We start from the raw sequence: 12,576 nt of genomic DNA, 5'->3' as shown, positions 1-12,576 counted from the left end.
GCATCTTTTTGAAGTGGTCTGTAGGCGCCAATTAAAAATTCATACTTGAAACACTTTAGCCTCGTATCAAAACAAATTCGTTGTATCCCCCTACATACCTCCAAATTTGAATGATATTTTAATTCAATACCCCTTGGCCCAGCTCCACCACCTCTTAAAATAAAATCCTTTTTAAATCTACAAATATTAACATTTAAACTTTCAATAAATAAAACCACCGACCCGCTACCCCCTTCATTTTAATTTTCCCATTTAGTTTGGATACTATCAACCCAATCTAGAAAAACCTCCTCATAATTTGATAAATGCGGGCAAATTGCCAACATCTCTGTGTGCAAGTATTTAGAATACAGCTCGCTCTCATTTTTATTAAAAAAAGCATTTTTAGTGCTATTGAAGCTTTTAAACTGACCCCAAGCCCCCAAACCCCCATCTGTTGTTAAAGAATGGCTCGAATCTTATTAGTATATAAATTTGTAATGGCCTGGGGATTTGTTATTATATCCCCTGACATTAGAGAGTTAAAGGGATCACCGAATTTGGCACTGTAGACCTTTGTGTGGTGCACAGCAGAGTTGGAAAAAAAATCTGGAAGTGGGGGTACTTGTGATGTTGCTATATCGTTACTACTACTGCTACTACTACTGGCTGTATCATTAGCCAGAATGGTGGGGGTAACCTAGAATTGTCAATAGCACCACCCCCAGTCTGTTCAATTGCAATGGATGGAGGTGGCATGAGGTACTGTAAGCCTGTTAGTATGTATTCCAAGGTGTTTGGGGATAGCTGATCAAGCCAGCCTGTATTGTCCTCTGACGTAATTTCTTTATGAGGACCCGGTTCAGATGCACTACTAATAACATCGCCTAAATGCTATTGCATAAATATATCTGTCCGTTCCGGGTCCTCTACCATGTCAATGTCACAAGTTATATCGTCTAGGCTGGCCATGTCCCCAAAACAATCATTTAAAAGAGCCCTATGCCATTCCATATTGTCTAGAACTAATGTAGATTCATCTCTAAACTCCATTGGTGGTGCTAGGATTGGTTCAGCTCCACTAAAAGCTGATGTTTCATGACCCAATGAAGATGGCGCTGCTAATTCATTAATCTATAGAACAAAGGGTTTATTTCTATGTGAAATAACCATTATTTTATAAAGTTGAAAAACCATATTCATTTTTCACCCCACTCACAAAACTCAATTCCTCCTAGCATTATTTTAAGTAAATACTTGTCACCACCCCACACCCTCCCCACAAAGTTCAGAAAGACGCAATATCCTATATATTCTGAAGTATTTCTAGTCGTATGTTTACCAGGATATTGAATAAGTAGCATTTTTCACCCCACCCACAAAACTCAATTTCTCCTAGCATTATTTTAATAAATACTTGCCACCACCCCACCCCCTCCCCAGAAAGTTCAGAAAGACGGAATACCCTATTTATGCTGAAGCATTTCTAGTCGTTTGTTTACCAGGATATTGAATAAGTACCATTTTTCACACCACCCACAAAACTCAATTCCTCCTAGCATTATTTTAACTAAATACACGCCTCCACCCCTGCCCCAGAAAATTCAAAAAGAAGCAAAAGAGTGCTTTCTTTAGCAATCAAAAAAAAAACATTATATTTAGTTATCTCTGATGGGGAGCAGAGAAATTTAAAACAATGGTTGGGGGACTGGGATTAATATTTTAATATCTCTAACATGCACTCTTAGTGGTCGAAAAAAAATGGCGAAAAGAAAAGACTAAAAAAAGTTGGAAAGAAATGGGTAGATATTTCTATAATCAGGTTGAAGGTAGAGATAATATAGCGACATTTCCAAATTCAGACTTCATTGGCATGCATGATGCCCCTGGCATAGCAAGAAGGGAGGTGGTTTGATAATCTTCAGTGGCCGGGGCTGATTCATTATGTGAAGCAATCCACTCCTTCTTGAATTTCCTATCAGGTTGCTTAGAGGTTTGTGTAGAGCGGGCACTGGCATGAGAGGCTCCTGGCATTAAAAGTTGCGTGGTCATTGGCTGGTCCAGAGCACTTGTAATGGAATATCTGATGATGGAAGGCCTTGCAGCTTGCATCGATGTGGTATCGTTCAATCTTACTTTCTTTTTTTTAGGGGGAGAGGAATTGTATGAATCCTCCTCCTTAAAAAAGAAGAAAATTTAGTGTGGAAAAACGGTTTCCCTTCTTACACAAGAAAAAATGAAGATATTTATGCACACTTTCAACTAATTATGGTTTTAGACCGTAAAAAGATTTTTGATACTGGGAGAAGGAAAATTTCGAAAGAAAAGAACTTTCTCTCATGAATTAAACTCGTAAGCAGAGGAGGGGAGGGGGGATCCATTTTACATAATAGGAAAAAGTGCGTATTTTACGTTTTCTAGCGACTATAATCATCATATTGTAGGGTTTGTATTTTTGGGGGGAGGGCTATGCCCCCTGAAATTTGAAATTACTGGAGAGATGGTAAAATTATTCTATTTGGAAATAAATTAAGAAACTAACTAAGCTGTACTCACATTATAAATCGAAGTAGGCATAGCTTCAACGTCAATAACATTTAGTGTATTATCCATTGTATGTTAAAACATTATGGAAATTTAATCGTAATGCATGGCCATTATATCCAAAATCTCAAGGACGAATGTAAATCACTCTTTTTTATTTGAACCCAATCACCAATCAACTTACTGTATATTGAGCAATCTTCGCTGTCTCTGATTGGCCCATTAAAACGGATGTTGCCTTAAAAACCACCCTGCTTGAGTTTTATAATTTCGACCATGCTCTCAAAACATGTCGGACCACTTTATATGTTGCCAGCTTTTTTTTAAATTCGCATTTGAAGCTACGCTGCATATTCTTGTACAGTTGATATCAATAACAAAAAACCAGTATGATTGTGCTATAAAACCTTGACTATAGTTCAAAAACGTGTTTGACCACTTTATAGGTAAAGGTTTGCCAGCTTTTTTGCAATGTCCACGTGAAACCACACTGTATATTCTTGTAGGCGTGAATGTACGCTTGAATGTATGCTTGAAATATATAGATAGATTACTACTTCTGCTTCACTCTGTGGCCCTTTTTCCCGAATTACTGGATTTAAGGACAGATCTATTTTCGACTAAGGTGGGTTCTATTGAGTAGTTTAGTTCAGTAATGGGTTCGATTGACTTTGGGACAATTGAAGACATTGCAAAATATGTTAAATTGGAAATGCAATAAATTGAAATCTATTTATAGGAAAAGGGAGGGAGCAAGTGCTTGAAATACTGTTGTATGCATGTAATTTTTTTTTTGTTCTATTTCATTTTGTATGTGTCGTTGAGTTCTTATTTGAAGTACTATTTTGTGTGTTGCCACAACCCTGTGGCTCTTATTTGCAATAAATATCTATCTATCCATCTATGGACATTTGTCTTAATGCTGTATTTAACGGAGTTGATTCACTCGATTATTTATCAAGTTATGTTTAGTGATTTATAATTGTCCATCAGCTATTAGGAAGGAGGGAGAGCGGGTCATTTTGTAGGGTAGAGGGAATGCCAGATGCCTAAAACAGTTCATTTCAATGCCCAAGTTGTCTAATTCTTCATGAGCCTTGAGACAAATATAGAAAAGGGTATGGTAGGGGGCATAGGAATTAATCTCTCATCTTCCTTGATTTAAACTAAGCCTGAACAAGGGAACTCCGTTATGATTCCTCCCTTTTTGTTTCAGATTCAATAAAAAAAACAAGTTTTTTTTTTAACTGAAAGTAAGGAGTGCCATTAAAATCTAAAACGAATAGAAATTATTCCGTATATGAAAGGGGCTGTTACCTTCTCAACACCTCACTCTTTACGCTAAAGTTTTTCATTGTTTTAGAAAATAAAGTTGTGAGACAGAGTCTAACTTTAGCGTCAAGAGCGAGGCGTTGAGGAGGGGACAGCCCCTTTCCTATACGGAATAATTTCTGTTCGTTTTAAGTTTTAATGTCGCTCCTTACTTTCAGTTAAAAAACTTGTTTTTATATTTAATTTCTGAACGTTTTTGAATTAATGCAGCTTTGATTTTGGGTCACCGTACATGAATAATTAAAACGAAATTTGCATATTAGTTTTACTTTTTTTGGCTGAATGGCTTTCTAGAAATTTTGTTCTGACGTAACTTACGAATTAAGTTACGTAACGAACTTCTATATTCATATGATTTTATTACGCATGTTAGGGAGTTCACCCTCTAGTCAATACCTCACTCTTTACCGCTAAAGTTTGAATTTTGCTCGAATCACAAACCCCTGAATCACACCGGCCGGTTAATTAGAATAGATAGCTCTTTTGAAAGTGCTAAAAAAAAACTTTGGCGTAAAGAGCGAGGTATTGACTAGGGGGCGAACCCCCTCATATACAAAATAATCTCTATTCGTTTTAAGTATTAATGTTGCTCCCTACTTTCAGTTGAAAAAACTTTTTTTTATTTAATTTCTGGTCGTTTTTAAATAATGCTGGGAAATCCGGCGCCCCTTTCATAGAAATATCCCTTCTCCCAAGGAAAAATCCTCCATGGAAATATCCTCCTCCGTAACCCCCTCCTATGACCCTCCCCCCCCCACGACCAGAAAAAAATGCCTCCTGAAAACGTCTGTATACTTCCCATTAACCAATACTATATGTAAACAATGGGCAAAATATATAACTTGCAGCCCTTCCCCCAGGAGCTTCAGGGGATTAAGTCATCCTCAAAGACATATTTATTTGATTTTTAACTTTTCTGAACAAAAGGGCTATCTCAAAATTTTGACTGGGTGACTAGGGAAAAAAATGAGCGTGGGAGACGGCCAAGTTGCCCTCCAAATTTTTTGTTCACTTAAAAAGGGCACTAGAACTTTTACTTTCCGTTCGAATGAGGTCTCTCATGATGTTCTAGGACTACTGGATCGATACGATCATTCCTGGGGAAAAAAAAACGAACAAACAAATAAATACACATCCGTGATCATAATATTTCTCTTCTGGCAAAAAATACAAAATTCCACATTTTTGCAGATAGGAGCTTGGAACTTCTATTATAGGGTTTTCTGATACGCTGAATCTGATGGTATGATTTTCATTGAAGTTCTATGACTTACAGGGATTGTTTTCCCCTTTTTGAAAATACTGAACATTTTCTCAGGCACCTAATTTCTTGTGGGTAAGACTAAACCCACACTTGATGAAACTTATATATTTTAAATTAGCATAAAAATCTGAGTCTTTTGATGTACCTATTGGTATAAAAATTCCGTTTTTTAGAGTTTTGGTTACAATTGAAGCGGGTCGCTCCTTACTTACAGTTCGTTACCACGAACTGTTTGAAAAATGTTTCTGAAATTTATTTCGAAGCTAAGCTTAACTAAACTTATTTGCTTCATATTTCATATAATTATATACAGGGATGGGTGGAAGGGGAACAGTGGAAGGGGAAGAATTCGCATACAGTGGAAGGGAGGGGAAGAGAAGTTGATTCTAATCCATTTTAATTTCTGGAAATATTTTTGGTGTACACCTTTATTATTGGTGCTGAGGAAAGCAGGGGGCTGTAGTCCCTCTCATTGCGAAAATCTTGTCTTTGTAGCTACAAAATTACATTCATATACTTATCGGCACAGAGGTTGAAAACACGAGGTGGAACATCATTAGCCTCACCAACATATTCCTGGGGGGTCAATAAATTATACCCGGAGCCTTATTTTCAGTGATTCCAAATGGTAATATTTCTCTTTTTCTATCTATATTAACTGTTTTAAGGTATTTAAAGACAAGCACACAATGTGTTTAAACATCAGAAAACCCTATTGTAGAGATGGCTTCAGTCGGATAGAATATCAAAAGTCACGCAGGATCTCCATCCATATAAACAATTACACCACAAAAAAACAACTGAAAAAACGAGATGCTAACAATTAATTTATAATCATTGATATAGACAATTTAACATCAAGAAATGAGGAGTCTATGGGGCCGGTAGCTCAATTCGTATTTTGGTTAGACCTCAGCGCAATTTGAAAAAAGATCAGAAATTAAATAGCAAACAAGCTTTTTCAACTGAAAACAAAGAGCAAAATTTAAAATTAAAACAGAAACTTTTCTGTATATGAGGGTATATGCCCCCTACTCAACCACCCGCTTTTTATCCTAAAGTTTGAATATTTGTCCCAGTTCTTTAAGAGAGACTGCTCAAATTGCAAGAGCGTTTAATCGAAATAAGAAATATTTTTTAAGCACAACAGAACTGTAACGGAAATAGCGAGTGGTTGAGAAGGGAAAATCCACCAACATTTACAGAAAAATCTTTTCCTTTTTAATGTTGCTCCTTACTTTTATATGAAAAAAAATCATTTTTTCTGTTAAGTGTAACCTAGATGTAACCTTCCTGATCAGCTTCAAATTGGAATTCTTCTACAGTGGGCATTTTCTTTCAAAATGCGTTCTTCATTTTCAGTGACTATGGGCAGCGGCTCTTTACTAGGTTGTAGCTCTTGCTGTAACTATGATATTGCCATTTGTGGTTCAAATAACAACATGGGTATATAAATTTAGTAGGGCAATCTTACCTTAGAATAGAGAAAAGATCCTACTAAAACCTTTTCTTGGTCTGTGTTAATATTAAGCACATCATAATTGCTGAACTCACGCTGTCCGTAATAGTCGAACGAAAGGAAGCCTGTTGATGCCAAGGAAGATCGTGTCTTCAAAGCGTTTCTAGAAATGTGAAGATTCTAATAAGTGTATGACTGATAGAAAAAATTACCTAAAAATCAACATATGGAGTCAATATAAATTTACAAAGGCAAATTTCCTTTATGAATAACGTATTTTTTCCTTTTTTATAAATCATGCAATGGAGGTATATGTCATATTTGTCCAGGTGTCTGCAGCTCTTGAATATAAAGAGGATTTAATCGAGCAAGGTAGCGACAATGTGCATTCACGTGTGAAGGGTTAAAATTATTTAAAAACCAAAAAATTGAAGGCATGGCATCCCCCCACCAAAAAAAAAAAAAATTAAAACTATGGCCTCCCAAAACCTTTAGTTTTGACCACACAAACTTCATTGACGCGGGATTTTTTAGGTATTAACATATTTAAAATTGAACAGGAGAGGGATCCATGAGAAAAATCTTATTTCAAACAATTTAAATGAAACTACGTGAATGAATAAGATAAGATAACGTGTATTTCAAGCCAAAATATGGCCATGCACACAAACAACATACAAGATTAACAAATTACAACACTCGTCACAACAATAAAGTAGAAATAAAAACTACTTTCTTCTTTTGCAAAAAACTGATCGAAATTATGGCCATGTACACAAACAATTACAACACTCGTCACAATAATAAAGAAGGAATAAAGACTACTCTCTTCTTTTTGCAAAGAACTGATCAAGATATCTTCCCACTAGACAAATAAACTGTGGCAACGTACTCTTCAGGCATCAGGAAGCAGCAATCCATCATTCCCAAATAATTTTTCCCTTACCCGCAAAAGACCTCCAATGCTCCAAATTTTCCTCCTCTTCTTGGCAAAGAGGGCAAGCAAACCTGCTGTCCGGGACACTTTTCCTCCTTTTAGAAGCCTTCAATCTCGAACGAATCGGAAGGCAATTAGATCGTAACTGCATCCAATAGGTAAGGTATCTAGCCGGTAAATTTTACTTAAAATAGAATTAAGTTAAATAACTGCCCTCTTTATAATATCTTAAAGTTTCCGAATTTTTAATCTCCTCACCCCATTTCTGTATCGTCTGGTCCTCCAGCACCCGTTTGATTTCCTTGTCCAACTGTAATTGGTGACTAGTTGGTGAATAGTTGGTCCAAGGCCATCATTCCAAGCGAAAGAAAATCCTCTTTTATCCAGTACCTCCTTGACTTTTAAAGGCCAGGATCTTTTCCTTTGTAACTGAAGTAGCTCATAATTGTCAGTCGTTCTAGGGCTGGACTCTAACATTCTGTCAGCCGGATCTCAGACCAGTTCAGACGGATTGGGCTTATGTTGAACGTTGATAAGTACGAATATATTTCCTTTAATTCGAGTGCGAGTCTCCCTCTTAACTGTGTTTTTTTCTCTATTCCCTGTGTCTCTGCTTTTCAGTGGCTTGGTCTTCACATTACTAATAATCTCAAAACACTTCGGGCTCTGACAGTTTCTAATGCAAAAAAAAAAAAAATTCATATATGATATTCAAAAATTGTTGCAAATAGAGGGAGGTACAATAGAAAAGCGCTTGGAAAACTATATTCTTCATTTTGCGATCATTTTATTCTTTTTTTATCTGGTTTTCTTCCAATTTTGAAGCCTAAAGATCGGAATTTTATTCGGACTTACTATTTTAAATTTTATCGGTACCTTTTGTGCCTCCCTCCGTGGTTCCGGAACCGGCATCTAATATCGCGATTCGGCCTCCCTGATTTACGGGAAAAAGTGACTGTGCTTGCGGGAAAGATGTCGTTATCTGCAGGTCTTACTGCAGATACCATAATTTACGTCGTTTTATGTAAATAATTGTTAAGTGTGCGAGTTTGCTTTTTTTTTTTTTTCTTGATGTACTCTGCTTCTTTTTTATAGTGGGTAATAAATAAATTATTATAACATGCAGCCTCCAGTAGCCTATCACTGGGTAGCTGTAAGCCAAAACTTTACCATTTAGACCATTGTATAACTTTTAAGAGACAACAGTCCCAGGTCTCCTTTAAGAAACTGAGTATGGGTCATTCTATGCAGCCCGTATAATCTCTTAAAATAACCTAACTGAACGCTATCTAACTGGGCAGCGTTCTCATGTCCCCAAATCTTTCCTCCATAATGGAGATTCGACATTTTTTCTTTCCTTTCGCTAAAAATAACCACTTTAGTTTTCATAATGTTAAGCTGTAACTTTTTCATTTGTAAATATTCTTCAATTAAATAAAGTAAAATTTGTAGCTCCCTTGCTGACTTCGCCACCAATGCAGTGTCATCCGGAAATAATAACACCGAAAAATTAATTTTTCCAAGACACACCTTTGGAGCCCACTTTTTTTTCTAGAAACTCTACCATATGATTCAAAAACAAACCGAACAGTCTTGGGGACATGGCGCTGCCCTGATTTACTCCTTTCTTAACGTAAAATAGCCTAGAAAGTCCCGAACCTTCGACCCTGACCATAGCCTTAGTCCCAGTATAAGTACTAACAAATAAACAAATAAGTCTGAAAGGTAGACCTACATCTCTTAAGCACTTTTCAAGGAGAGTTTTATCTACATTGTAGAATGCTTTTCTTGAGTCTAGAATCGCACCATACAGCTTATTTCTACCTGATCCATATTTCTCTATCAATGCACTTAACACAAATGCTCTATCCGACGTACTGTTGCCTTTCCTGAAACCCCTGCTCTTCTTTAATTACCCCATAACCCTCCAACCATTCATTCAACCGATTATCCGAAATCTTTCCTAAAATTTTACCAAGTGCAGGTGCTAATGCTATCAGCCTATAACTATCATGGTCACTAGGAATACCTTTCTTAAATAGAGGTACCATAATTAATACTTTCCGTAGAGAAGGCCATACACCACTACTTATAATTCTATTAAAAATACTCACTAAAAAAAAACTAGCAAAAAAAACACACAGAAATCTCTTTAACAAAACTGCTGGTATTCCTTCCATTCCTGGCCCTAATCCTCCCTTCATCTTCTTAACTACTTTCCTAACTTCTCCATAACTACCTAACTACCTTGACACTATCTAGAGAACTACTATCTTCTTCTATACTCTCAAGAAAACTAGGCCAAGTATCAGCTTCAGGGATTTGTAATTGGCCTTTCCCTTGTCTATTTTCCTGCCTTATTCCTGACCAAAACTGCTTTGTATCCCCTACCGTATAGGCCTTCTCTGTCTCTTTCTGTTCCACTCTAATTTTCTCCCGTTTTTTCCTCCATTTCAGCCCATTATATTCCCTTCTCTTTTCCTTAAATCGTAAAAACAAACTCAGTCTTTGTTCCTCTTCTGAGCAGGCATTCACTAAATCTAATAGCTCCTCCGCTTCCTTTTTAAAAGATCTATATTCATCATAAAAAAAACTAGTTTTACTTTCCATATTAAATAAAAAAAACTATTTTTTTTTTAACTGAAAGTAAGGAGCAACATTAAAATTAAAACGAACAGAAATTATTCCGTATATGAAAGGGGCTGTCCCCTCCTCAACGCCTCGCTCTATACGCTAAAGTTTTTTATTGTTTTAAAAAATAGTGTTGTGAGAAAGAGTCTAACTTTTTATTGTTTTAAAAAATATTGTTGTGAGAAAGAGTCTAACTTTAGCGTAAAGAGCGAGGCGTTGAGGAGGGGACAGCCCTTTCATATACGGAATAATTTCTGTTCGTTTTAAATTTTAATGTTGCTCCTTACTTTCAGTTATAAAAACTAGTTTTTTTATTTAATTTTTTAACTTTTTAAATTCACACAGGTTTTGATTTTGGCTCACCGTACATGAATAATTAAAACAAAATTCGCGAATTAATTTTACGTTTATTTGGTTAAATGGCTTTCTCGAAAGTTGTTCAATTTTATTTACGAACGTTTTGATTAGTAATAAATATACGTAACTTACGAATTAACTTAAGTAACGAACTTCTATATTCATATATTTTCAATTCGTAAATTAGGGGGTTCGCCCCCTAGTCAATACCTCGCTCTTTACGCTAAAGGTCGAATTTTCTTCTAATTTGTTAAAAGTTACCCCTTAATCACAAAGGCCGTTAAATAAAACAAATAGCTCTTAAGAAAGTACTAAAATCTTTGGCTTAAAGAGCAAGGTATTGACTAGGGGGTGAACCCAATCATATACGTAATAATTTCTGTTCGTTTTAACTTTTGATGTTGCTCCTTACTTTCAGTTAAAAAACCTGTTTTTTTTTTATTTAATTTCTGATCGTTTTTTTTTAAAAATGCTGGGAAACCCGGTGCCCCGTTTATAACAATGTCCCTTTCCCCATGAAAACTTCCTCCATGGAAAGATCCTCACACATAACTACCGACCCCCCCCCCCCCTACCAGAAAAAAATCCCCTTGAAAACATCTGTATACTTCCCAATAACCAATACTATATGTAAACATTGGGTAAAGTCCATAACTTTCAGCCCTACCCCCGGGGACGTTGGGGGATTAAGTCATCTTAAATACATATTTATTATATTTTCGACCATTCTGAACAAAAATGGCTATCTCAAAATTTTTATCAGGTGACTTTGGGAAAAATGAGCGTGGGAGGGGGCCTAGTTGCCCTCCAATTTTTGGTTACTTAAAATGGGCACTAGAACTTTTAATTTGCGTTCAAATGAGCCCTCCCGCGATATTCTAGGACCACTGGGTCGATATGATCACCCCTGGAGAAAAAATAAATAAACACGCATCCGTGATCTTTCTTCTGGCAAAAAATACAAATTCCACATTTTTGCAGATAGGAGCTTGAAACTTCTATAGTTCTTGATACGCTGAGTCTGATGGTGTGATTTTCATTAAGGTTATATGACTTTTAGGGGGTGTATCTCCCTTTTTTTGAAAATAAGGCAAATTTTCTCAGGCACGTAGCTTTTGATGGGTATAACTTATATATTTTAAATCAGCATAAAAATCTGATTCTTGTCATGCATCTATTGCTTTCAAAATTCCGTTTCTTAGAGTTTCGGTTACTGTTGAGCCGGGTCGCTCCTTATTTACAGTTCGTTACCACGAACTGTTTGATAAGTACAAAAATTAATTTCATTGTTCTTAATTGTTCGCTGTTGGAAGAAACAGTTTCTAGTAATTGTCAACGTATAATTCACAAGATTGACTTCTCAAACAGGTACTTAGACTGCAATTCAATTTGCCTATGGTATGGGGCTTCATAATTCAACGAGAGAGAGCATCAAATTTCTCAAATGAAAATTTGAAAAACGGGAAAACTCGTAAAAAATGAGAATCTTGTTTTATCTTTTCTCCCAAGAGTCAGAAATGAGTCAAAAATTGAAAATCGGTAAAAAAAAAAATCAACAACAACTAGGTCTGACGAACTTACAACATTTCTTGAGGATCTCCCCTTTTCGCTCTCTATGGTCATAAATGTATGTAAGTTCATCTACGTCGTTTTTGTCCCCAAGCCAATGGTGAGATGAACCAATTCACGAAAATTTTAGGAGAAAGAGAATATCTTTCCATTTTCTTAAAATGAAAAAAAAAACAGAAAAAAGATAAATTTTCAAAATCAAAGAAGTGTAGTTCTTTTTGTTTAAATTTTTTCCAATTAAGAAAAGAACAAAAAGTATATTTTTCAAACTTTAGAGGGTTTGGGGGGAATAAAATACAGAAGACAATTTCCAATCACCCCTGTAAAAAAAATAAACACGCATCCGTGATCTTTCTTCTGGCAAAAAATACAAAATTCCACATTTTTGCAGATAGGAGCTTGAAACTTCTATAGTTCCTGATACGCTGAATCTGATGGTGTGATTTTCATTAAGGTTCAATAACTTTCAGGGGAAGTTTCCCCCTTTTTCGAAAATCAGGCAAA

General features: G+C 36.0%; 1 protein-coding gene across 2 annotated transcripts in view; it reads right to left on the bottom strand.

Annotated features, from left to right (window-relative positions):
* Positions 1-12,576, bottom strand: part of Nmdar1 (glutamate ionotropic receptor NMDA type subunit 1) — a 239,418-nt gene that overhangs the window by 84,806 nt on the left and 142,036 nt on the right. For both annotated transcript variants that reach the window (XM_089088460.1, XM_089088461.1), the window contains exon 8: positions 6,594-6,741. In XM_089088460.1, the coding sequence (XP_088944586.1) occupies positions 6,594-6,741 (148 nt within the window). The remainder of the gene's footprint in view (positions 1-6,593; positions 6,742-12,576) is intronic.

The sequence above is a fragment of the Artemia sp. Qi Xiang Cuo genome, chromosome 4 (assembly GCF_049724085.1).
Source record: "Artemia sp. Qi Xiang Cuo chromosome 4, ASM4972408v1, whole genome shotgun sequence".
Classification (NCBI taxonomy): domain Eukaryota; kingdom Metazoa; phylum Arthropoda; class Branchiopoda; order Anostraca; family Artemiidae; genus Artemia; species Artemia sp. Qi Xiang Cuo.
Note: the sequence above shows the minus strand (reverse complement) of the source record. Positions and strands in the feature narration are given on the sequence as shown.